The sequence below is a fragment of the Cervus canadensis genome, chromosome 21 (assembly GCF_019320065.1).
Source record: "Cervus canadensis isolate Bull #8, Minnesota chromosome 21, ASM1932006v1, whole genome shotgun sequence".
In the NCBI taxonomy this organism is placed as follows: Eukaryota; Metazoa; Chordata; class Mammalia; order Artiodactyla; family Cervidae; genus Cervus; species Cervus canadensis.
This window is the reverse complement of record NC_057406.1, coordinates 39,555,115-39,579,293: the sequence shown is the minus strand read 5'-3', so window position 1 is coordinate 39,579,293 and position 24,179 is coordinate 39,555,115. Positions and strand designations below refer to the sequence as shown.

Below are 24,179 nucleotides of genomic sequence, written 5' to 3'. Positions count from 1 at the left end.
TTCGAGTGATCCAAATCACCTGTTCAAGGTCACGCCAAGAGTTACCGGCAGCAATCAGCAAGGTCGCGTAGAGCTGCGGAGTTCGCGGCCGGCCGGCTCTCGGCAACTCAGCGGGCCCACCTGGTGGCCCGCAATCTGCGCAATCGCGGGGAGAACGCGCCCTCTCGCGACGACTTCTAGCCGCAGCTGGGCCTGGCTCAAACGCCCCCGGCCCCGGGCGGAGGCCGGCGGCGGCGGGGCCCGGCACCGGAAGGAGGAGGTGCGCGCGCGTGGGGGCGGGGCGCACCTATATAGGCCCCCCACGGCGTCGAGGGCGGGCCTGGGCTAGAGCGGCTGAGTCGGCGGTGCGCCTGGTGCCGCAGACGCCGCCTGCGAGGGCAGGGAGGGGAGAGGGAGGAGGCGGGAGGAGGAGACACGAGTGCGGGGTGGCGCCGGTCCACCTCCGCAGCTCTCCTGGCTCCCGCCGGCTTTCGAAGGCGGGCCCGGGCTGCGGCAGCGGCGGCGGCGGCGGCGGCAGCGGCGGCAGCGGCCTCGGCGGCCTGCGGAGGTGAAGCCAGGCTGCGGCTGCCTGAGTCGGCGCGGCGGGGGCAAGTGGCCAGCCGGCGAGGGTGGGCCGGGTTGGGCGACCGCTGCCTGGAGTGCAGGACGGCTCGGCATCCTTGGGGCGCGGCTCTGGAGGGCAGGTGGCCCGTGCATCTTACCGCAGATCGGCCTCCCAGAGGCACCTGCAGAAGTGGCCCCGGCCCGCTGCTTCGGCGTCCTGACGACTGTGGGAGGGCGGGGGTCGCTGCCCTCGGGGGGCCGAGGCCCGCCTCGTAGAAGCGCCTCCGGTGCGGGCCTTGCGGGGGCCTGGGGCCTGTTTTGTCCTTGCTCTGGGGATGCTCCTCAAGGGGAGTGGGGAGAAGAGCGCGGATTCGCGGGGCTGGAGGGGGAGCGAGGGCCACGGTCGGGGCGGTGTAAGGCTCGCCAGGATGCGCCCTTAAACTGGTTGACTTGTGAGTGGTTATGGGTTAGTTTAAACAAAACTGAACATCAGCTCGAAGAGGTCGCAGCTTGAGAGTACCTCGCTCCAGTGTCCTGTAGTCCAGTGTCCAGCTTGCCTTGTAGGCCCCAGACCAATCAAAGGGAAGTTAGCATTCTTGTTTAAGAAGTTTCTCCGCACTTAGTGAAAGAGAGCTCTGAAAGAATTGTCTGTGTTTGGGATTTTTTATTAAATGTGGCTGTTAGAGATTGGGGTTGGGGCTGGTGGTGAGAGATAATGTGAAGAGTTTCGAATGGCTGGCTGCCTTGTCCGGATGGGGAAGGCTTATTTTTTGTGTGTGTCATCACTTGACCATGGAAATTATTCAGAATGTGGGTCGCCCTCAGCTCTGAAGCCGCTGTTTGATTAGCAGTTCTTCCTCCCTATGTGGGAAATTGAATTTCTGGAACCATCCCCTATGTTGTAGATTTTTGCCTACGCAAAGGCGCCAGCGCTTGGCACGAACTGCCTTCAAGGTAGTGAAATGAAAGTACATTATTTAAAACAACATTAAGTTTTGAGCTCACTTCTGTGGAAGAGAATTTTGGGGGGCGTGGGTCTAGGCTTTTCAGGGAATTTAAAGCCTGCAGTCGTAATTTAGTTTTATTCCTAACTTTTTTTCCCCCTTCCCTCCTTCAGCCTCATCTGTTTCAATGGTGCAACTCTCTTCATCTCCTTTTGGTTACCAGTCACCTTCAGGCCATTCAGAGGAGGGAAAACAGAGGACAATGAAGTCAGCCAAGCCCCAAGTGAACCACAGTCAGCATGGGGAAAGCCAGCGGGCGCTGAGCCCCTTGCAGTCTGCCCTCAGCTCTGCTGCCTCTCCTTCCCAAGCATATGAGACATACATTGATAATGGACTCATATGCCTTAAACACAAAATCAGAAACATCGAGAAAAAGAAGGTAACTTTTTTCCCCCACCCAGCCCTGTATATACACCATGTTAAATTAGAGTTAAGGAACTTGCATTTTTACTTTCTATCAGGGCTCATAGGTATTCTTCCTAAAGATTTCTTTCCTGAAGATTTAAGTAACCTTGAGGTTTAGCTGACTGAAAATGTACAAGTAGGCTGAACACTGACTGTATTAAACACTTTATATTTGATTTGCCAGAATAACTGAATAAAAATATTCTTCATAGTAAAATTATTGTGCATGCTACTGTTGAAATATTTGAAGAGGTAGCTACTTTAGGTCAGATTAATTCCTTGCATGTAGTGTTAATATTTCTTTGCATAAATGAATAGTATTCTTTTTTTTTTTTTAGCTTGTTTTCCTTGTGACTTTCTGCAGCAGTTGATATTGCAGTATAACTGCTGCAGTCATTGGAAGCTTTTAACGATGGCAGAGCCAGAAGATGTTTTAGCACTGATTTTGTGTGTTGCTAGGTGATTGTTTCAGATTGGTTGGTGAAAGCATTGTAGAGAGCCTTGTAAAGATATGAAGGTTGTAACCAGCCTGATGTGACAGTAAATGCTGATGTAAAGATCCAGATCATTCCTCATTTCCTGAGTCATGTAGCCTGTGAAATGGTACTGCACGTAGCTTTGTTGTGTCATGATTCTCTTTTGCTTGTGATAGTAGGTGAGTTACTATCTAGACTGAGGAACTTTTGAATATTTCTATGCCAAGACCTAGTTAAATCTAGGAAAGTTGCTTTGATGGAGGAGGGTGAAGAGATTTTCAAGAGTTTGGTTGACCCTGTTCCTTTTCGTTCCCATTTCCCCATCCCCCCCACCCCCACACACTCTAGGAAAGTAGTGAAGAAGGGCCAGTTACTGGTAGCTTCTCTGTAGCCTTAGTTCTCACCAGTTGTCTTTTGAATGCATGCAGTTGATCATGAGCATGATAAGGTGAGTGTGCCTGGGTCAGCACAAATCCCCTGCCACTGTGGGAAGTTAGAGTCAAAGCAGGATCTGTTCTAAGCGGGATCTTTTGATAGACTCATTAATGTCTTATCCCAGGTGGAGGAACTACATATATATGTGTAATATATATATAATTATACTCTTCAGCTGAACTAGAGTACCTCTTTAATTTTGAATACCAATCTGGTCAGTACTCATACATTTGTTTCAAGCTTCTGAGAAAGTGTTTTAAAGCTATAAAGCCAACATAGAAGGTGCCTAAAATTGCTTTTAGAATACCATAAAGGGTCATGTCATTATTTGGACAATAAATGCAATTTATTCGTCATTTATTTCCTTAAATATCAGATTTTTTAAAATGAAAAATGGCTTCAAGTTGAGGCTACTATAATTCTAGAAAAAAAAAATATTACATTTCTGTACTTCCATTAGGAAGTTTCATTGGACAAATGTTCACATAATTCAGCAGGTAACCATTTAAGCAGGCCTTCTCAGCCTCACAAACACTATTGCCATTTTGTGCTGGATAGTTCTTTGTTGTGGGGGGCTGTCCTTTGCACTGTAGGATGCACTGGAGCATTCTGTAGTTGCCTGGCCTCTACCCACAGGATGCCCACTGGCACCCACTTCCTCCCTCCATCCCCCGAGTGTGCTGTGATAGCCGGAGATACCTCCAGACATTGTCATGTGTCCTTGGGGGACAAAATTGCCTCTGATTGTGCACCATTGGGTTGGGGCATATGATTTATTTGTTAAACCCCGATGTGTCGTGTAATCTAGTTACAGAGGCCATTAAGAGAAAAAGGGTTTATTACCACTTAACTTTTGTAATTCCAGACTAGTGTTGATTATGTGTAATATTTTTTTTTTCCTGACTGGAACTCATCTATAATTGCCTCTTATCTTGTACTAAAATGTTATTCTTATAGATTGGTAGTTTACTGCAAGAACTTTGTTTTCATGAGAAACAGTCTGGTATTTAGTTTGTTTCAGAACTTTGTATCAGACTGTGGTAAATACAAGTTTCTCTTTTGTAGCTCAAACTGGAAGATTACAAAGATCGCCTGAAAAATGGAGAGCATCTTAATCCAGACCAGTTGGTAAGTGGTTTATGATCCTTTGATCAAACGTATTTTCTTAGTAAAACTTTAGATGAATTTGGGGGAGACCAAAGAGCAGGAGGAGAAGGGGATGACAGAGGATAAGATGGTTGGATGGCATCACCGACTCAATGGACATGGGTTTGGGTGGACTCTGGGAGTTGGTGATGGACAGGGAGGCCTGGCGTGCTGCAGTTCATGGGGTTGCAAAGAGTCGAACACAACTGAGTGACTGAACTGAACTGAAAGATTTGATAGGCTAAAAGGGAAGAGTGAGAGTCCACTGGGTTTTTCCAAAGACTTTGTCTTCACCTATCAGGTCTTATATCTTTGACTTTACTTTTGCACTAGTAGATAGTATATGGATGGGGGTGTGTGTTGTCAAATAAGAGTGAAGATGTAGATAATCACAAAGAGTTAACATATGGATTTAATTAAACTTTCTCTAGAGTGGACTGAAGGAGAAGAGCAGGGAATCACCTAGCTTTCTACTATTTACTCACATATTCTAAACCTGACACCTCTTTGCTCTAAAATGTAAAAGGGTAACTACTACAGCTTGCCTTGGTTTTTTCTAGTTGCTTCTCCTTAATTCCTTTGTTGATATCGCCGTGCTTTTCTATTATGTATTGCTGTGTTCCTTCTTAGGAGGCATGTTTATCTGATAGATATCAGGCCTTTAAATATTCACTGTTTATGACAGTTAAAAATACTCTTTACGTTGCCCATGGTATACCTAGTAATTACAAGTTTTATCTAATGGGATGAAGGAGAGTTTTTACAATATGGAAAATTTTAAAAACGCTTTATTGATGTTTGCCTTTTTGATCTGACCACACTTCCTGTGTGACAGCACAAAATTAAAAGTTATTTCATCTAGCATGTGGATCTATTGTCTTTTATGTTATTTAAAGTCTTTGGTTGTGAATCGCAGGTACTTTTTCCTTGCCATGTTGGCTCTTTGTCACTGACCTAGAATTTTTGTGATGTAGTGAATTACTGTTTTGCTGAGACACAGATTTGAATTGTCGAGTTCTGAGAATGGTGTGCTCAGATGTCTGGTGAAAGGACTTAGCTGGACATTCAGCGTTTCAACACGGTTTTGTTTTTAAGTAGTCATGGTGTGTTCACTAACTTTTAAAGTGACGAAACCTCTATCTAAACACCCTTGGAGAATGTGTTCTGTTACATGTTTTTGTGTTTTGTGTTTGGGGATGGGAATGGGGAGGCTGGTGATTCTCATGGTAGCTCTCTAAGAAATGTTGAGGAGCTCCAGCCAGGTAAACTTTAATCTCACTAGTCTGAGATACACAAGCTGCTATATGTTGCTTCTGTAGTATTAACTTGGATTGCTTGAGGGATACCTGACAAACTCCAAATTTATATTATCAATAGAGCAGTTCTCTGAACTCTAGATTCCTATGTCCAGTTGCCTTTTATTTTGCTCCACAAAACCTGTTCTCCTTTTACCTTCACTATATCAGTTAACAGCCTGATTTACTAGAAGGATGGTATCACTCAAAACCTTGGAGAATTTCTCATTTTTCTCCTCGCACCTTGTGTCTAGCCCATCAGCAAGTGTGTGGTCAATTCCTCCTTCAAAATAAATTCAGAAACAGACCATTTCTCATAAATTCTGCCTCTGCCTTCCTGTTCCACACCGCATCACCTTTCATCTGCATTACTGTAACAGCTTCCTTACGAGTTTTTCTGTTTGTGCTCTCCCTCCAAGTCTGTTCTTAACACAGTAGCCTCAGTGCGTGTGTGCCTGTATGTTCACTCAGTCATGTCTGACTCTTTGCGTCCCCATGGTTGCTGGCCAGCCAGGCTCCTCTGTCCCTGAGGTTCTCCAGGCAAAAATACTTGAGCAGGTTGCCATTTCCTTCTCCAGGGGATCTTCCTGACCCAGGGATCGAACCCATATCTCCTGCATTGGCAGGCAGGTTTTTTACCATTGAGCCACCTGGGAAACCCCAGTAGCCTCTGTAGTTCTGTTCAAAAACGAGTCAGATGTCAGTCCTCTGCTCAGAAGTACCCCCTGTTGGTTCCCATCATGGTGCAGAATGTCCTGTGATGTATAGTAAAGTGTTAGTCACTCGTTTGTGTCCGACTCTGTGCGACCGCATGGACTGTAGCCTGCCGGGCTCCTCTGTCCATGGGATTCTCCAGGCAAGAATACTGGAGTGGGTAGCCATTCCCTTCTCCAGGGGATCTTCCCAACCCAGGAATTGAACCCGGGTCTCCTGTATTGCAGGCAGATTCTTTACCATCTGAGCCACCAGTGAACCCCAGAATGGCCTGTAAGGCCCTACAAACAAGTTATGCTCCCCACTTCCTTTTACATTTTTATTGCATTTCCTACACTTCTCTCTTGCTGGCTTCATCCCAGCAGCACAGGCCTCCTTCTGGTCCTCGCATATCGCAGCCGCACTGCTACTGCAGGGTTTTGCTGTGCTTTTCTTACTGCCTGGGGTGCTTTTTCCCCAGATGTCTAAATGGCTCCATTCCCAATCTCCTTCAGCTTTTTCTTTGAAAGTCATCTCAGTAAGGCCTGTCCGGACAACACTCCTTTGCTCCTTCCCATGCTTTAATTTTCTTAATAAAAGTGCTTCTCTGACAAACTAAAGTTTTATCTCTTCTTCCCTTGCAGTGTCTGAGTTCTGTTAAAGTAGAGATTTTGTCTGCTTACTGCAGTTTTCCTAGTACTAGAATGGTTTATTGCATATGGTAGGTATTTAAATAACTACATATAGATTTACTAAATGTAAAATGATTGAATATTAGGTTTTTAGATGTGATTATATAGTTAGCAGTACTTTTGAGAAATGTCATCTCGTACAAGGAATATATACTTCAGACAGAAATTTAGAAAATGCAGATAAGTCAGAAGAAAAAAAAAATCTATAATCTGAGCCCTCAGATACCTCTTGTCAGTAGTATAGTACTTAATTAAAAAGCCCTTAAGTTTAGTTTTTTAAAATTGGAAGTAATTCACATAGTTTAGAAATTAGGAAATGTTAAAAAAGATGTTTTTTCTTTCACCCTGTCCTTCCTCTGTTTGATACTCATCTTATAAAATAGTGATTCTGATAAATTGCTTTGTATCTGTCCAAAGTTTCTTTAAGCCTATATACAGCTTAGCTTAATATAGGTACTTTCGGGGTCTTTTTTTTTTTTGGCAGTTTTAGATTCACAGTAAATTTGAGCAGAAAGTGGAGAGAGTTCCTTGACCCCACACATGCACAGCCTTTTCCACTATCAGCGTTCCTTACCAGAGTGGTCCATTTGTTACAGTTGAACCTACCTTGACACAGCATCATCACTCAAAGTCCATACATTACGTTGGGGTTCACTCCTTGTTATTGTACATCCTGTGGGTTTTGACAAATATAAAATGGCATGTATACTGTCATGGTAACACACAGAATAGTTTCACTGCCTTAAAAATCCTCTGTGCTCTACCTATTCATCCTTTTTTTTTTTTTTTTAATATGGTGTCTGTTTCCACAATACTTTTAAATCATTTAAAAGTGTTCATTTAACTTGCTCATTTCTGTGATGTAGGTCCTATTGTCTTTATAAGTGCTTGAAAACTGAGATGAGAACAGTTAATGGGAAAATTGCTGGTAAATGAAAAGCTGGAGAAATGGGGGAAATGGAAGTTTAGTGTTACAAAAAACGAGTTGTTTGTAGAGCAGGAGGGTGCCTCTGTGTTGAAATCTTCTGAGAAGTTAACCAAAATGAGAGCTATACAAGATCCACAGGTTTAAAGGATGGGATTGACATCACTGACATTCAGTTCAGTTCAGTCGCTCAGTTGTGTCCAACTCTTTGCGACCCCATGAACTGCAGCATGCCAGGCCTCCCTGTCCATCACCAACTTGCAGAGTCCACCCAAACCCATGTCCATTGAGTCGGTGATGCCATCCAACCATCTCATCCTCTGTTGTCCCCTTCTTCTCCTGTCCTCAATATTTCCTGGCATCAGGCCAGGACAGTTCTGATGGAATGGTGGAAACAATCCAGGTTTATAAGGGCTGAAGAGAAAATGGAGACTGTGTAGACATTTTGAAATTTGTCTGTGACTTGAAGGAAGTGGTTTTCAGAAAGGCACTTTTTATTTTTCTTGTTTAGGTTGGGGGAGACTTGAACTTAAGTGCTGGTTTCAGCATCAACAGAGAGGGAGAGCCTTAAGACATTAAAGAGAGAATCATAGAGTAAGGTCTCCTGTGAATGCAGAATTGAATAGGATCCAGGGCACAGGTAGAAGGATATCTCCTTTGCTGTATAAACAAGGAGAGAGAGAAAGGGTGGATCCACATCTAATGATGGGAAGTTGAGTTAATATTATTTGGGAGCAGATATGAAGGGGTATTGGAGAAGAAAATGGGAGCCCACTCCAGTGTTCTTGCCTGGAAAATTGCCTGGCGGCAGGCTGTCATCCACAGGATCACAAAGAGTTGGACATGACTGAGTGCACACACACACACACACACACACACACACACACACACACACACAAAGGGGTATTCCTTTCTAGTTTCACGTCCCTTTGAGGACTGTTTACTATGGTTATGTTACCTGTGCGTTCTTGGTTCTAATATTTGAACTGCCTGTTTTATTAAGAAATATGTAGTCCATACAAAATACTGCATGTAAGGTACAGCGCCTAATAAGGCAAGTGTCAGAACCCACTACTCAGCTCAAATAGTATATTAGGAACACTATCGAAGCACCTTCCCTGAACTCCTTCCTGTAACCTGACCTTGAACTTCCCCCATTCATTCCCTTCCTTATGTTTGAAGAGAACTTACTGTCCTTAAATCTGTTAGGGTTACTTTTTTTGAAACTTACAATAAATGTTATACTGTATATTTTGCAACTTATCTTTTTTCATTCATTACATTTAAGATTTTTAATTTGAGGCAAGTAGTTATATTTCATTTGCTTTTCTCTACTGGATAGTAGTCTATAAAAGATGGATGTTTGAGTTGTTTGCGCTTATATTTTGGTAGCCTACTTTGATTGGTCTTACACGTATTAGTAAGACACAGGTGTAAGATTTCTTCAGGGTGTATACTTATCATTGGGCTGTAGGGTACACCCGTAGTTAACTTCACAGTAAAAATGCCAAATTAATTTCCTAAATTATTATACCAATTTATGTTAAAACTATGTTATGTTATAGTACACAGGAATTCTGTTGCTCTATACCTTTACAAAGACTTAAAAGTATCAGATTATTTTAAAGACAGCTTTCTTGAGGTATCGTAAATATAACATTAACTCCTTGTAACTGCACAATTTAATAATTTATAGTAAATTTGTAGAGTTATGCAACTATTACAACAATTGAGTTTTATTTACTTTAAAAAATATTTATTATGTTGGCTCCACTGAGTTTTAGTTGCTACTTGTGGGAACTTTGTTGCAGCAAGTGGGTTTCTTCGTTGTGGCATGCATGAGGGATCTAGTTACTCAACCAGGGTTTGAACCTGGCCCCTGCATTGGGAGCGCGGGGTTTTAACTACTCGACAGCCAGGGAAGTCCTAGCAGTGAGTTGTAGAACATTTCCATAACCCTTTCAAGTTCTCTTTTGTGCTGTTATTTGCTTTCTGTCTCTATAAATTTGTCTTTTCTGGATATTGCATAGAAAGTAAAGTCTTGTATCTGTCGTCTTTGACTTACCATTATGTTTTTGAGGTTCATGCATGTTATAGCATGTATCAGTAATTCATTTCTTTTTGTTGCTAGTCAGAATTCCTGTGTATGGTTATAACACATTTTGCTTATCCATTTACCAGTTGCTGGATATTTGGATTGTTTTTATTTGGGGCTGTAATGAATAATGTGCTGTATAAATTTGCCTTCAAGTCTTTAGGTGGGTATATGCTTTCATTTCTTTTGGGTAGATATTCAGAAGTGGAATATTACACTATTTTAACTGTAGAGGCTTTGTAATATGTCTTTATCTGATTAGAGGAGTTCCCCATCTTGTTCTGTTTCATATTGGCCCTTTGTTCTTCCATGTAGATTTGAAGTAAAGGTCATATAAACCTGCCCTTTCTCTAATTATTTACTTTCGTCATCTGAAATTGCAAAGAAAAATTTGCTTCTTTAAATTTACAGGAATTCCCTAGTGGTCCAGTGTTTGTGACTCTGCTTTCACTGCCAAGGGCCTAGGTTCAGTCCCTGGTCAGGGAACCGAAATCTGGCAAGCCACATGGCATGCCCTCCAAATTTGCAGTATTTCTGTTACAATACTTAATTTGTTGTTATAGGTAATTATTTACAAGTTTTTCCTACCATAGTGTAAATTTCTCGAGGTTGCTTCGTCTGTGATTCTCACTGTGCTACTTGTGTAATATATTTGTGTAGTGAATGAATATTGACAGAGGAATCCTATTGGTTCAGTGCTCTTGAAACCCTCAGGCCTCTCCGATATATGGATAGTCAACTTCATTATTATTATTATGGTTCAGATTTCTAGCATAAAAATTGAATTTTTGAATTTAACTTTATGTAGCTTCTACTAAATACTTTCTCCTTACTTTTTTGGGTATGTGTAGTAAATGTGTGCTGAGTCGTGTCTGACTCTTTGCAACCTCATGGGCTGAAGCCTGCCTGGCTCCTCCGTCCATGGAACTTTCCAGGCAAGAATACTGGAGTGGGTTGCCATTTCCTTCTCCAGGGACTCTTCCTGACCTAGGGATTAAAGCTGTATCTCTTGTGTCTCCTGCATTGGCAGGTAGATTCTTTACTATGTACCACCTGGGAAGCCCATGTGTAGTAAATGGCTAGTTCCTAATGTGTTACATTTCTTCTCCTGTTATCAAGGAGCACTTATTTTGACATATTTGTACTTGGAAATTCACAGAATTGATGTTTTCTTATCTGGTTTGGTAGGAAGCAGTTGAGAAATATGAAGAAGTGCTACATAACTTAGAATTTGCCAAGGAGCTTCAGAAAACCTTTTCTGGACTGAGCCAAGATGTAAGTATATACTTTTTTTGCTTTTCTTAAAACCGGCTTAACTACTGATCTTGAAGAAACTGTTAGTGTCTGATAATGGTGCTTCATTATTGTTCATCTAATTCCTGCTGATTTTTAATTCTGGGAGGTGGGGTGGAGGATAGCTACTGAAGAACTGAATACAAATGTTATCTGAATATGAAACATTGTGAATAAAGCATTCATTATTGAATGTATACTATTTCATTATGGAATTATAGAAATCACTGAGAAATGGAATGAAAACTTTGACAGATTCATTTGTAAAGCATTTTACAATGTGGGCTTGAAAATTTATATAATATTGGCTTGTGTGTTTAGCATTATTTGACATATTATGAAACGTAGAATTGGTAGATCCTTCTTGAGAGCATGACAGTTATTACCAGGCAAATTTATGGTTCATAATTTAAATAAAGTTAAGTGTGGTCTCACTGATATAGTTTGAATTATTCTATATTGGCAATTCAAGTTTTTTTCTCCTATAAATTTAACCAGTAATTAATATGAAGTCTTAAGCTTTCATTAATGAGGTATGCTTCATTGCTTTAGAGTCTTAGTTTTAGAAAGATGGACCTTTAGAGATCCTGTTCTAACAACTGAGGAAATATTTTAGTAAATTCATTTTGGGGTAGGGAGAATGTCTCATAGACTTTTCTACTTTTTGGGTCTTGTACAGTGAATTAAAATTCTCTTCTTCATTCCCCTGGGATCAAAAACAAACAAAAAACACAAAATGTCATTCTTAAGTTGAAGACATCTACCATCTTAATCCTTGTATTATATAATTCTGAATTGCTCTCTTCTGGATGTCTGACTTTTAAAAGGTAGTGTGAAATCTAAAATAGCCTAGTATAGAGATACTTCTTTCTGTTTTCTGAATACTTCTGTTCATGCAACTCTAGGATAATATTAGACTTCATGGCATCTGATATCATGATATTAGATATTCATGGCATCCAGTCCCATCACTTCATGGCAAATAGATGGGGAAATAATGGAAACAGAGACTTTATTTTTGGGGGCTCCAAAATCACTGCAGATGGTGACTGTAGCCATAAAATTAAAAGATGTTTGCTCCTTGGAAGAAATGCTATGACCAATCTAGACAGCATATTAAAAAGTAGAGACATTACTTTGCCAACAAAGGTCTGTCTAGTCAAAGCTACGGTTTTTCCAGTAGTCACGTATGGATGTAAGAGTTGGACCATAAAGGTGAGTGCTGAAGAATTGATGCTTTTAGGCTGTGGTGTTGGAGAAGATTCTTGAGAGTCCCTTGGACTGCAAGGATATCAAACCAGTCAATCGTAAAGCAAATCAGTCCTGACTGTTCATTGGAAGGACTGATGCTAAAGCTGAAACTCCAATAGTTTGGCCACCTGATGGGAAGAACTGACTCATTGGAAAAGACCCTGATGCTGGGAAGGATTGAAGGCAGGAGGAGAAGGGGACTACAGAGGATGGGTTGGTTGGATGGCATCACTGACTTGATGGACATGAGTTTGAGTAAGCTACAGGAGTTGATGAAGGACAGGGAAGCCTGAAGCGTGCTGCAGTCCATGGGGTCACAAAGAGTCAGACACGACTGAGTGAATGAAAAGATATTAGCTTTGTTATCCACAGGGCACTTTAAACTCACGTTCACTTTTTCATTACTTAATTTTAATACTTTCTGTTGGTTCCATGTCTCTTAAGTATTTCTAAGCTATTTCATTATATTTATTTTTTTGGCTATACCATGTGGCATGTGGGATCTTAGTTCCTCAATCAGGGATGAAACCCGTGCCTCCTGCATTGGAAGGGTGGAGTCTTAACCACTTGGCTGCCAGGGAAGTTCCTCTAGACTATTTTATTATTTTAAAAACTTTTTATTCCTCTAGGCTATTTTCAATACAGTGTTTTTAAGGTTTTTTTTTTTTTTCCTGATACATGGGATTGTTTTATCCCTCTCCCAATATGTTGAGTTTATTTAGTTTTGGTCCATTGTGCTAAAAGAAAGATCTTTATGTTTACCTTCTGTTTGGAGGTTTGAAGTATTCAGTTCAGTTCAGTCGCTCAGTTGTGTCCGACTCTTTGCGACCCCATGAATCGCAGCACGCCAGGCCTCCCTGTCCATCACAAACTCCCGGAGTTTACTCAAACTCATGTCTGTCGAGTTGGTCATGCCATCCAGCCATCTCATCCTCTGTCATCCCCTTCTCCTCCCGCCCCCAATCCCTCTCAGCATCAGAGTATTTTCCAATGAGTCAACTCTTTGCATGAGGTGGCCAAAGTTTGGAGTTTCAGCTTCAGCATCCAATGAACACCCAGGACTGATCTCCTTTAGGATGGACTGGTTGGATCTCCTTGCAGTCCAAGGGACTCTCAAGAGTCTTCTCCAACACCACAGTTCAAAAGCATCAATTCTTTGGTGCTCAGCTTTCTTTATAGTCCAACTCTCACATCCATACATGACCACTGCAAAAACCATAGCCTTGACTAGATGGACCTTTGTTGGCAAAGTTATGTCTCTGCTTTTTAATGTGCTATGTAGGTTGGTCATAACTTACCTTCCAAGGAGTAAGCGTCTTTTAATTTCATGGCTGCAATGACCATCTGCAGTGATTTTGGAGCCCAAAAAATAAAGTCTAACACTGTTTCCAGTTTCCTCATCTATTTCCCATGAAGTGAATTATATATATTAAAGTATATTTCTATAATACTTAATAATTTCTGTTAACTCTTTTCTCAGAGTTAACCCTATCAAATTTTAATTTTCTACCCAGGTGTTTTTTTCAGTGTATGATGTTCTTTTTAGATTTAAATCTTGTTTTAAACATCATCCATGTGCCAGGCACTATGGAGTTTGACTATTTTTATAATGAAGTATCTTTCAGCCTATTGGATTTTTTTTTTAAAATGAAGTCTTTGTTTTGTTGGGGTTTCCCTGGTGGTTCAGTGGGTAAAGCGTCTGCCTGCAATGCAGGAGACTTGGGTTTGATTCCTGGGTCAGGAAGATCCCCTGGAAAAGGAAATGGCAACCCACTCCAGTACTCTTGCCTGGAAAATCCCATGGACTGAGAAGCCTGGTAGACTACAGTCCATGGGATCGCAAAGAGTTGACATGACTGTGCAACTTCACTTTCTTTCTTTTGTTAGACCTCTTCTGTGAGATAGCCTGTTTGCAGTTTGTGTAACACTTTCTTCTTTCCCTTCAAATTAGAGTTGGGAGCCTTCCTATTCAGTCCACATCTCTCTGTTTTTTTGATATGAGCTTTGTCCTTTGATGGGAATTTATCATTCAGAATCATGGTTCAGAAAATAAATTTTATGGTTTGGTATTATTGGTTGATAATAATTTACTTCATTTCTTTTTAACCGGTCCTCAACTGAAAGAAGATAAGTAACCTGACTTACTAGTTTCCACATGAATAAGGAGAAATCAGCTGCTGTCAGTGGTTTGCATGATATTTGATTATGACCTGCTTGTTGTTCAGCTACTAAGTCGTTCTGACTCTTTGTGACCCTATGGACTACAGCATGCCAGGCTCCCCTGTCCTTCACCATCTCCCAGAGTTTGTTCAAACTCATGTCCTTTGAGTCGATGCCATTCAACCATCTCATTCTCTGTCATCCCTTTCTCTTGTCCTCAGTCTTTCCCAGCACCAGGGTCTTTTCCAGTGAGTCAGCTCTTCATATCAGATGGCCAGAGTTTTGGAACTTCAGCTTCATCATCAGTCCTTCCAAGGAGTATTCAGGATTGATTTTCTTTAGGATTGACTGGTTTGATCTTGCTTTCCAAGGGAATCTCAAGAGTCTTCTCCAGCACCACAGTTTGAAAGCATTAATTCTTTGATGCTCAGCCTTTTTTATGGTCCAACTCTCACATCTGTACATGGTGGTAGTTTACTCGCTAAGTTGTGTCTGACTCTTGTGACCTCATGGACTGTAGCTTCCCAGGCTCCTCTGTCCATGGGGATTCTCCAGGCAAGAATACTGGAGTGGGTTGCCATTTCCTTCTCCCACAACTGTACGTGACTACTGGAAAAACCATTCCTTTGACTATATGGACCTTTGTCAGCAAAGTTCTGTCTCTGCTTTTTAATACGCTGTCTAGATTTGTCATAGCTTTTCTTCCTAGGAGATCTGGAAGACAACATATTCCTTACTTTATTAAATCGATAAATATTTGAGGTCCTGTCACATGTCAGGGTCTATGTTGGGTCCTAGTGATATACTGGTGAACAACAGAGATAGAGTCCCTGTCATCATGGAGCTGAAGCCTAAGGGGGATGCAGTTCTAGAGAAAGATAAACATTTAATGCAGATAGATACTTTGATAGGGAGGGTTCAGTGTGACCTGAGTGTTAAGAACACCTAACCCAACCCTGGGAGGTGCCTAAAGAGAGATCTGAGGTAATCATGTGATATAGTCCCAAAGTGTCCTCAGCACCTTTGTGTTTTCTTATACCATCATGAGTTTGTGTCCAAAGGAATCCCACTGTCTTGGAGAGCTAGAATTACCACCTCTTTTGTTTCTCCCCCTCTCAAGCAGAAACTGAGTTTGATAAGTGCTGTTGAGGTCCATATTGAGGTCTTGGAAAAAGCTTTGCTCAGCCTCTGCCATCCCTTGTTCACATAACCCCCAACCAGTCTATTTCTCACTCTCAACATTTTATCTTCACCCATTGTCTCTTATCCCTGGCGGTAGTGCAAGTCATAGTTGGCGTTCATACCCTGTAGAAAGGAATTAATAATGCCATGATGAATCTTTTTCCTGAGGTGTTTTTTTTTTTAACCACCATCTTAGTTGATTAGGATTTATGAACATCTTTTTTGTAGAGTTCTGAATCAAAGTACTTTAATTCACTTATAGGAAAAAGCGAAAAGATTTTTTTTTCTGTTCTCTAACTTTTCATACCTTGGAGAATATCCAGTATGATGGAAGCATTACAGACAGAAAAACAGTTATGGGGAGAAAAGACCGTTTAGGTTTCTCAGAGGAAATAGATGGTACTTTTTATTGTTGATATTTTATAAATGAGCAGTCACTTTTGGGACCCACATATTATGTCAGACTTTAAAGTATTATAGTTGTGAGCTTTTGAGTAGACTCTAAACTACTCAATCTATACATACACACATATTCATTTGAGGGAAAACTTACATTCTGCTAATTTTCCGTATGTATTTTGTCAACTAAATATTGGAAGATACAACTCTATCCAGATTGACAACATTTGAAAATATCTCTCAGTTTTGCTTAAAAAATCCCTATGTGCTGTGGCTGTTTTTCTGGTATTTGTAAGACATTTTATTTCTGTTTGGTTTTCAATTCTTCATGTTTTAACCAGTCATTTTTGGTTGGTTGAAAATTAGCCACTTTAGTTTAAATATACTTCCCCTGGAAAATGAGATTAAAAAAACAACCTCAAAATTAAACTGAAGCATTTTCTTAAAATACTTAGCCTAAAAAGGCTTGGTATACATGATATGGAAAAGTAAAACCTTGGGATTATATGGACATTAATGGTAGATATTTTGCTTCTCATGATGATGATAGAGGTACTGGATTCAGCCTGGAGTTGGGAGTCACATATTTGGACTTCCTTGGCTCTATTGCACTGAGACAAACCAGTTTAGTACCTGGTGATTTTGTCAGTTTCACAGTCAGTGTTATATATTAGAGATTTATCATCCAATCTCAACTCTTTGGGATTAGACTTTTGTAGACCAGTGGAGGGCTTTCTAGGTAGCACAGTGGTAAACAATCCACCTGCCAATGCAGGAGACGCAAGAGATGCAGGTTCAATCCCTGGGTCAGGAAGATTCGCTGGAATTGGAAATGGCAACCCACTCTAGTCTTCTTCCTGGGAAAACCCCATGGACTGAGGAGCCTGCTGGGCTACAGTCCACGGGTTGCAAAGGGCTGGACATGACTGAAGTGGCTGAGCAGCGCACACACAGCACAGAGTATAGACTGCTAATATGGATTGTGGAGAGTTGCTCGCTTTAATTAACATTTGTTTTAACAGCTACTTAAAGCGCAGAAGAAAGCCCAGAGAAGGGAGCACATGCTAAAACTTGAGGCTGAGAAGAAAAAGCTTCGCACTATACTTCAAGTTCAGTATGTATTACAGAACTTGATGCAGGAACATGTACAGAAAGACTTCAAAGGGGGCTTGAATGGTGCAGTGTATTTGCCTTTAAAAGAACTTGACTACCTCATTAAATTTTCAAAACTGACCTGTCCTGAAAGAAATGAAAGTCTGAGGTAAGTTAATAAAAATGTTTTCCTAAAACAAGACACATGACACTTTAGCTTTTCAGTGTATATGTTCAGCATTGGAAACATTGGCTGTCCAGGCTCTCAGAAGGTTGATAGCCTGTCTAGTAGGAAAGTGAATTTGAATGGTATCATTAACCTGCTTCTTTACTGTAACACTGATCTTTAAAATGTCTTATAGTTTAGCCTTATACTGGTATTAACCATAATATTAATTATGTATACTCGTACACTTTTTTTTGTAATTGTGTCAGACTGTTGTATGACCTGAGAGTCTTTGTCTCCTTACTGCTGTACCTAAGTGGAGGTAAATGAAATTTAACTTGATCAGTATCACTCCGCTGTCAAAGTTAGAATTATTTAGTGTTCTTTTGCTGTGAATAAATACTGAGGAATAAATTTGATAATTTAAAATAAAAAACCAGCAAATTGAGGCATCTCAATTTTTTTCTTCTACAGCTATCTATTTGCTGTTTTTGCTTAAATGGAACATGGAGTAAATCAGCTAATGAGCAGAGCCCTGTGCTTTTGATTTGTTAGATTCAGGTCGTTTCAATGTTGTGTTTGTTAGCCATGCAACAGCAGAGTTAGTTTCAACTGTTGTTAGAAATTACCCTATCAGTTCAGGAAGAAACCTTATAAAACTCTTTTAATTACCTATGTATAGCCATATATTTATTTATTTACTCATTCCTACCCGATAATCTACTCCACAGTCATCATCTATTTGGTTGCTTCCTTCTCACGCTTCATTTTGATAGATCCAGGGAATAAAGCTTACTTTTAATATTTGAAATGTAAGTGAAACCTAATTTGAGAAATGAGCTGCTCCCTTTAAAGTCTGATGTAGCTCTTAATATTTCCATTTCACTGTTCTTTTATCTAGGATGTATACTTGGTAATGAATGATACCATACTGATTGCTTTAAACTCTTTTTTTTGAGTCTATTCCTTAATAGCTGTATTTCTTAAAATCTTTATTTTAGTTGTTTTAAGGAAAAATGCTTATAGAGGAAGTCCATAAATGGGCATTTAGTCATCTTTTATAAAATCTCAATTTTTTATTTCCAGAGAGTAAAAAAACACAAAATGAACATTGAATGTCTTAATTGTTGATGGGTTATATTGTATAAATCGTTCTGTTCCATGTGCCTCTAAAACCACTTTTTCTGCTGCTGTTTTTCCTTGTCAGTGTTGAAGACCAGATGGAGCAGTCATCCTTGTACTTTTGGGACCTTTTGGAAGGTAGTGAGAAAGCAGTGGTAGGAACGACATGTGAGTTTTCTCTACTCTGGACTTATGCAGTAAATACTAAATTTTATGTTAGGAGTTTAGTATGATATCAAGGGCCAGAACTGTGTCAGTCCATCAGAACTTACATGTCTGACAATACTGGATTCATTGACAGAATGATAGCTTTGTTTTATTCTGTTAGAGGCAGCTCTTGTTTAATTGTACTCACTAAAATGGAACCTATGGTGAGTTTTGAGGTGGCAATTCACTATAATTTGGGAACAGAGCTATAGACTAGAGCTTGACCATCTTGGGGTTCACTTCTCTGTTCTGTGTGGTAGTACCCATTCTGTTTAGGAAACTTAAATCCACGCATTGTTAATGTCAAAGCTTATTTACCAGACCTGCTTAAGAAAATAGGAATGATTTGGCTCCATAGTCTATTGAAACATTGTTGTCTACCGATCTGGAAATGATCTGGAGAGAAAGAGTCCTTTCGGCTTTGTAAGTAGGCTTTGACCAGATGACCAAGTACAAATGTCTGGACATGAAGTACATAATTTTATGTACTAGTTTAGGATAATGAAAACTCACTGGAAGCTGGTAAACATTTTTATTACTTCCTTTAAAAAAATATTTGAGTATGGATAACTATCTCAATTTCTTAAGTCCTTTCAAATTTAAATCACAGTTATTTATTGCTTGGTTAGAATTCAAAGTGATACAAATACTTTGGAAACTAGTTTGTCAGCTTTTAATAAAATTGTGTACACTTACTATATCACCAAGTAGTTACACTTCTAGTACCCAAGAGAATTGAAAACATGCATTCATTTAAGTACTTGTGCATGAATGTTCATACCAGCTTATTCCAAAGAGTCCCTAATTGAACCCAGTCTGGATGTACATCAACTGATAATTAATAAACAAAATGTGATATATCCATACAATGAAATCATTTCAGCAGTAACAAAGGGATGAATTATTGATACTTTAGCAGCATGTGTGAATCTCAAAATAAATTATGCTGAATGAAAGAAGCCAGACAAAAAATGAGTGCATAATGTATGATTCCATTTATATGAAATTCTAGAAAAGTCATAATGTGAATGATAGCGGGTCAGTGGCTCCTAGGGAGTAGGGGGAAGAGATTGTTTATAAAAGGGGAGTAAGGGAAATTTTTGAGTTGATTAAAATAGTCTATTGTGGTTATGGTGGAAGTAACATGACTATTACACACTTGCTAAAACTGTACACTTAAAATGTGAATTTTGTTTCTTGTAAATTTTACCTCAAAGTTGATTTTAAAAGAAAGGTAATCTGTGTCATAGTATTCCTCTGAAAGGAATAGTAGACCCAAATCAAGTTTGAGAACTCTGCTTTATTTGGGAATTATGTTTTTAGTGGCTATCAAAAGTGAAATAGACTTTAGATCTGTTTATGATTTTTAATGTCATTTTAAGGTTTTTCTTGATTATCAAAGGGTGATGTGATAGGAGTGAAATACAGCATAATTCAAGAGTAAAATCTTAATCATGGAATTTTGTACTTTGAACATTGTTTAGAGATTGTCCAAGATAGGTTTTACTGAAGATTATGTTTGAGGAACTCTGTTGTTTTACTTCTCCAAAGCCGTAGTTACTTGGAGAAGGTAGAGTAATTGCTTATTGTGATGTCTTGGGGGTGGATGGGAAAATTCTATTTTCTCCCAGCTCAGGGAATACATATGTGCTTTTTTGACATACTAGAGTCTTCAATTGGAATCTCTGATTTTTAGTCATTTTCCAAATGGTGGAAATGGAGGTCCAGAGAAACTTAAGTGACTTGTTAAAACTTTGGGATTCTGACTTTTAAAATTTATATTCATTCAGTAAGAGGTAATGATGGACTGCATATTTCCTTTTTGTAGTATGACCAGTTCTTTAAGTATCCCCAATGTAGAATGTTATAATGACATATATCTAGGATAAAATTACATTAATATTTCTATTTCAAATAATCTTCCATGAACTATTCAGCTTTTGTGATAACTAACTCTTAATCACTTTTTGTTAGACAAACACATGAAAGATCTACTCTCTAAATTGCTGAACTCAGGCTATTTTGAAAGTATCCCAGTTCCAAAAAATGCTAAGGAAAAAGAGGTATCATTGGAGGAAGAAATGCTAATAAAATCGGAGAAGAAAAAACAATTATTGAAGACTGAATCTGTTAAAGAGTCAGGTTTGTTGTGATCTCTGAGATTCTTTATAGTGGTTGCATTTTTAACACTTAACCAAATGAGTCAAATCATCGTAAAATGATTGCTTTGTTTTAATTTTATTTTCTACATACATAGAAATCTTTACTAGTCCCAGGATAAGCCTAGGTTTAGGAAACATCTCTAGGCTTTACTACCATGATTGGCAGAGTGAATCTCAATAGAAACTTTAGGTTACACTTTGCTACAAGAGAGTATACTGTTAAAATGAGGCATTTATGGAATTTGAATGAATCTTTTCATTAAACTATTAGGATCATTCATTCCATTTAAAGCTGTTTAAATGTAGGTTATAGTAGAGATCAATACTGTAGGCCAAGAATATAAATAATCTAAGGTTAACATACTGATCAAAGGAAAAAAATGCCAAAATCAGTTAAAGAAGTATGTTTTTCAAAATTCTACTTTTCTTGGAGAAGAGATACTTGAAGTAAGTAACACGCTTACTAATGATTGTTGAGGCTGGAAAGAAATATTACTTCTAAGAAGGTAGTCCAAGCAGCTTTCTGGTAGCCACTAGCAAGATTGGAGTGTTTCTCATTTATACCCCATGATACCAGAGCTGGTGTTTGTGGGTAAGGGAGGTAGTCCTATTTTCAGTCAGAAATCAGTTTGTAACTGCAGCTTGAATTCAGAAAACTGTCTTGCGTAAGGAGAGCGAGTAGCTCCAACTAGCTTCAGCCCACGTGCTTTTGACCAATACCCAGTAGTGAGAATTAACTTCTTCCATAAATATACTTAATTGTTCCATCCTTTTTCTATTAACTCTTCTGAAATTTGTTTATTAAATGAATTATAGTGTAATCAGTCTGAAAACTTAGGGTTTACCTGGTATTTATTTAATATTTCTTTTATTTTCTCAGAGTCCCTTATGGAACTGGCACAACCAGAGATACAACCACAAGAGGTAAGGTACTAAAAGGCAATTTTCAGTCAACTTTGGGTTTTGAGACTTGTGGGTAGTGTTGTGGTTAGAAACTGAGGCTCTGGATCTAGACTGCATAAGCTTGAATCCTGGCCTTGCAGCTTATTAGCTTAGTGACTTTGGGCGAGATACCTAGCTCAGTTGTGTCTGTTATTCTCCTGCATAAAATGGGGATAATGATAATACCTACCATATATAGTTATTGTGAGGTTTGAAGGATTTCACTTAAATTCTAAGTTACTTACACTTTGGCCTGGCATACAAGTTACAAGTGTTAGCTGTTGCTGTTTTTGGCTCCTGTACTGGAATTTAAAGATGAGTAGGATTTTGCTTTTGCCAGAATTTACTCATATTGGTAACAGAAGAGGGTATTTGTTCTCTTTCTGAAGTGACATTTTAATTCACGGAGGCTGAAAATAATGGAAGAAGCAGAATCACAATATGATTGATACATAGTGGGAATAAAGAAAAGGCTGGTAGTTCAGGGAACATAAGGCTTCAGTATAAAGAGAATAACTTTGTATAGTTGAACTATCCTCTGCCTTAACATTTAAGGGAGTCAGGTGGTCCGAAGGTGGCAGAGGCAGAATAACCTTGGTAAAAGAGCCTGAGTCAAGCAAATGTGGCACCGTGATGTGCTCTGCTTGCCAGTCTCAGGTGAGTCAAATGTCGATCACTGCTTTTGAAGTTTGTCTTTCTGTTAATTGAGGGGAAAGGAATGGACCAAAAAGGAGGAGACTCTCTTCAAGTAGGTTAAGGACAGAAATTTCCTGTTAGCACAGTGGTTCAGACCAGTGGACATAGGAGTTTAGTACTGCCCCCAAGTTCTACAGACTGACTTGAGCACGTTTTCCCTCTGCTTTAGTTTCTTAACAGACGCTACATGACAGAAGTAGATTATTCAAGTAAACAAGATGAAGAGCAGTCTTGGGAAGCAGATTATGCTAGAAAACCAAATCTCCCCAAGTGTTGGGATATGCTTACTGAACCAGATGGGCAGGAGAAGAAACAGGAAACCTTCAAGTCCTGGGAGTCTTCTGTGAAGCACCAGGAGGTATCAAAGCCTGCGGTTTCCTTAGAACAGAGGAAACAAGAGATTCCAAAACTCAGGTCCACTCTGCAGGAAGAGCAGAAGAAGCAGGACGTCTCCAAAACCAAACCGACTCCTGGCCAGTGGAAGCAGGAAGCTTCCAAATCCAAAGCAGGATACGTTCAAGAGGAACAGAAGAAGCAGGAAACACTGAAGCCTTGGCCAGTTCAGCCACAGAAAGAACAGGAGCCAAAGAAGCAAACGCCAAAGTCTTGGACACCATCTGTACAGAGTGACCAGAACATCACCAAGTCATGGACCTCTCCCACGTGTGAAGAACAGGATTCAAGACATCCAGAGACTCCAAAATCCTGGGAAAACAATGTTGAGAGTCAGAAACACCCTTTAACACCACAATCACAGATTTCTCCAAAGTCCTGGGGAGTAGCTGCAGCAAGCCTCATACCAAATGACCAGCTCCTTCCCAGGAAGTTTAATACAGAACCCAAAGATGTGAGTTGATTCGTTTCAGCCTGTTCCTGTCATTGTAGGCATAAATAGAGATTTGTGATAATGATAATTTAAAATTTCTCTTTAGAAAAAAATCAGTAAAACCCATGTTAATATATAAAGTATTTCACTTAACCCTTTAATGCATAGTGTGTTTTTCCTAGAAAATTGGAAGCAGACTTAGTCTGTCTTTTGTGCCTAACCTGAAGTGAAATTTCTATAATTAGAAAATATTGGTTTAATGCTCAAGTTTTAATGACATATATGACATCAAAATAATGATAGTTCAGAGAAGACTATAATGTGAAGTGAGATATGTAAATGCATATCAAAAGGTGGGAGACATTTTTCTGATGCAAGTTACATTTTTCTGTATTCTCTTCCTTCTCTTTCACTGACTTATAGTCTGTCCTCTTTGAATAAGGAACAAATGGACAGGAGAAGAAACAGGAATCTTTGATGTCCTGTTTCTGAAGAAGTAGTGGTTGGGGAGGGAGCTGGATTAGTTGTCTGTTTCTGTTTCAAAATAAGAATTTTCTGCAGATGAAAAGTATAGGTGTTTACCATTCTATAATTAGGTTTTGGAGTATGAGATTTGGTTCAAATATGAGGCCTCATTCTGTTAATAATAAATAACCCATGCTAGTAATATAAGGCTTATAGTGAATAATCCTTAGATAAAGTGCTAGTCTTGTCTTTTATTAAAAATTATTTACCACTATTTCAATGCAAACTTGTTGAAGACTTGTTATCACCTTGTTTGCTAAGAAGTGTGAACTCACCAGTGTTCTCCCTGTCCATCTCGTAGTGTTCCTGAGCTTCCATTCCATTTTAGCCAGAAGTGAAAGTGTTAGTTGCTCAGTCGTGTCCAACTCCTTGCGACCCCATGGACTAGTCCGCTAGGCTCCTCTGTCCATGGAGTTTCCCAAGGCAAGAATGCTGGAGTGGATTGCA

The 24,179-nt window shown here is 39.7% G+C and overlaps 1 protein-coding gene across 21 annotated transcripts in view; it reads left to right on the top strand.

The window, feature by feature from the left end:
- The first annotated feature begins 238 nt into the window (after positions 1-238).
- Positions 239-24,179, top strand: part of CAPRIN2 (caprin family member 2) — a 42,378-nt gene continuing 18,437 nt past the window's right edge. For 13 of the 21 annotated variants that reach the window (XM_043440062.1, XM_043440058.1, XM_043440069.1 and 10 more), the window contains exons 1-9: positions 451-587; positions 1,661-1,926; positions 3,929-3,991; positions 10,898-10,984; positions 17,017-17,255; positions 18,460-18,542; positions 20,556-20,723; positions 21,624-21,667; positions 22,551-23,228. In XM_043440062.1, coding sequence (XP_043295997.1) covers positions 1,675-1,926; positions 3,929-3,991; positions 10,898-10,984; positions 17,017-17,255; positions 18,460-18,542; positions 20,556-20,723; positions 21,624-21,667; positions 22,551-23,228 — 1,614 coding nt within the window. In that variant the 5' untranslated portion in view covers positions 451-587; positions 1,661-1,674. Of the gene's footprint in view, positions 260-314; positions 588-622; positions 831-1,660; positions 1,927-3,928; positions 3,992-10,897; positions 10,985-17,016; positions 17,256-18,459; positions 18,543-20,555; positions 20,724-21,623; positions 21,668-22,550; positions 23,229-24,179 lie in introns of those variants that run through there. The other 8 variants (XM_043440070.1, XM_043440068.1, XM_043440065.1 and 5 more) reach the window with 4 other exon arrangements.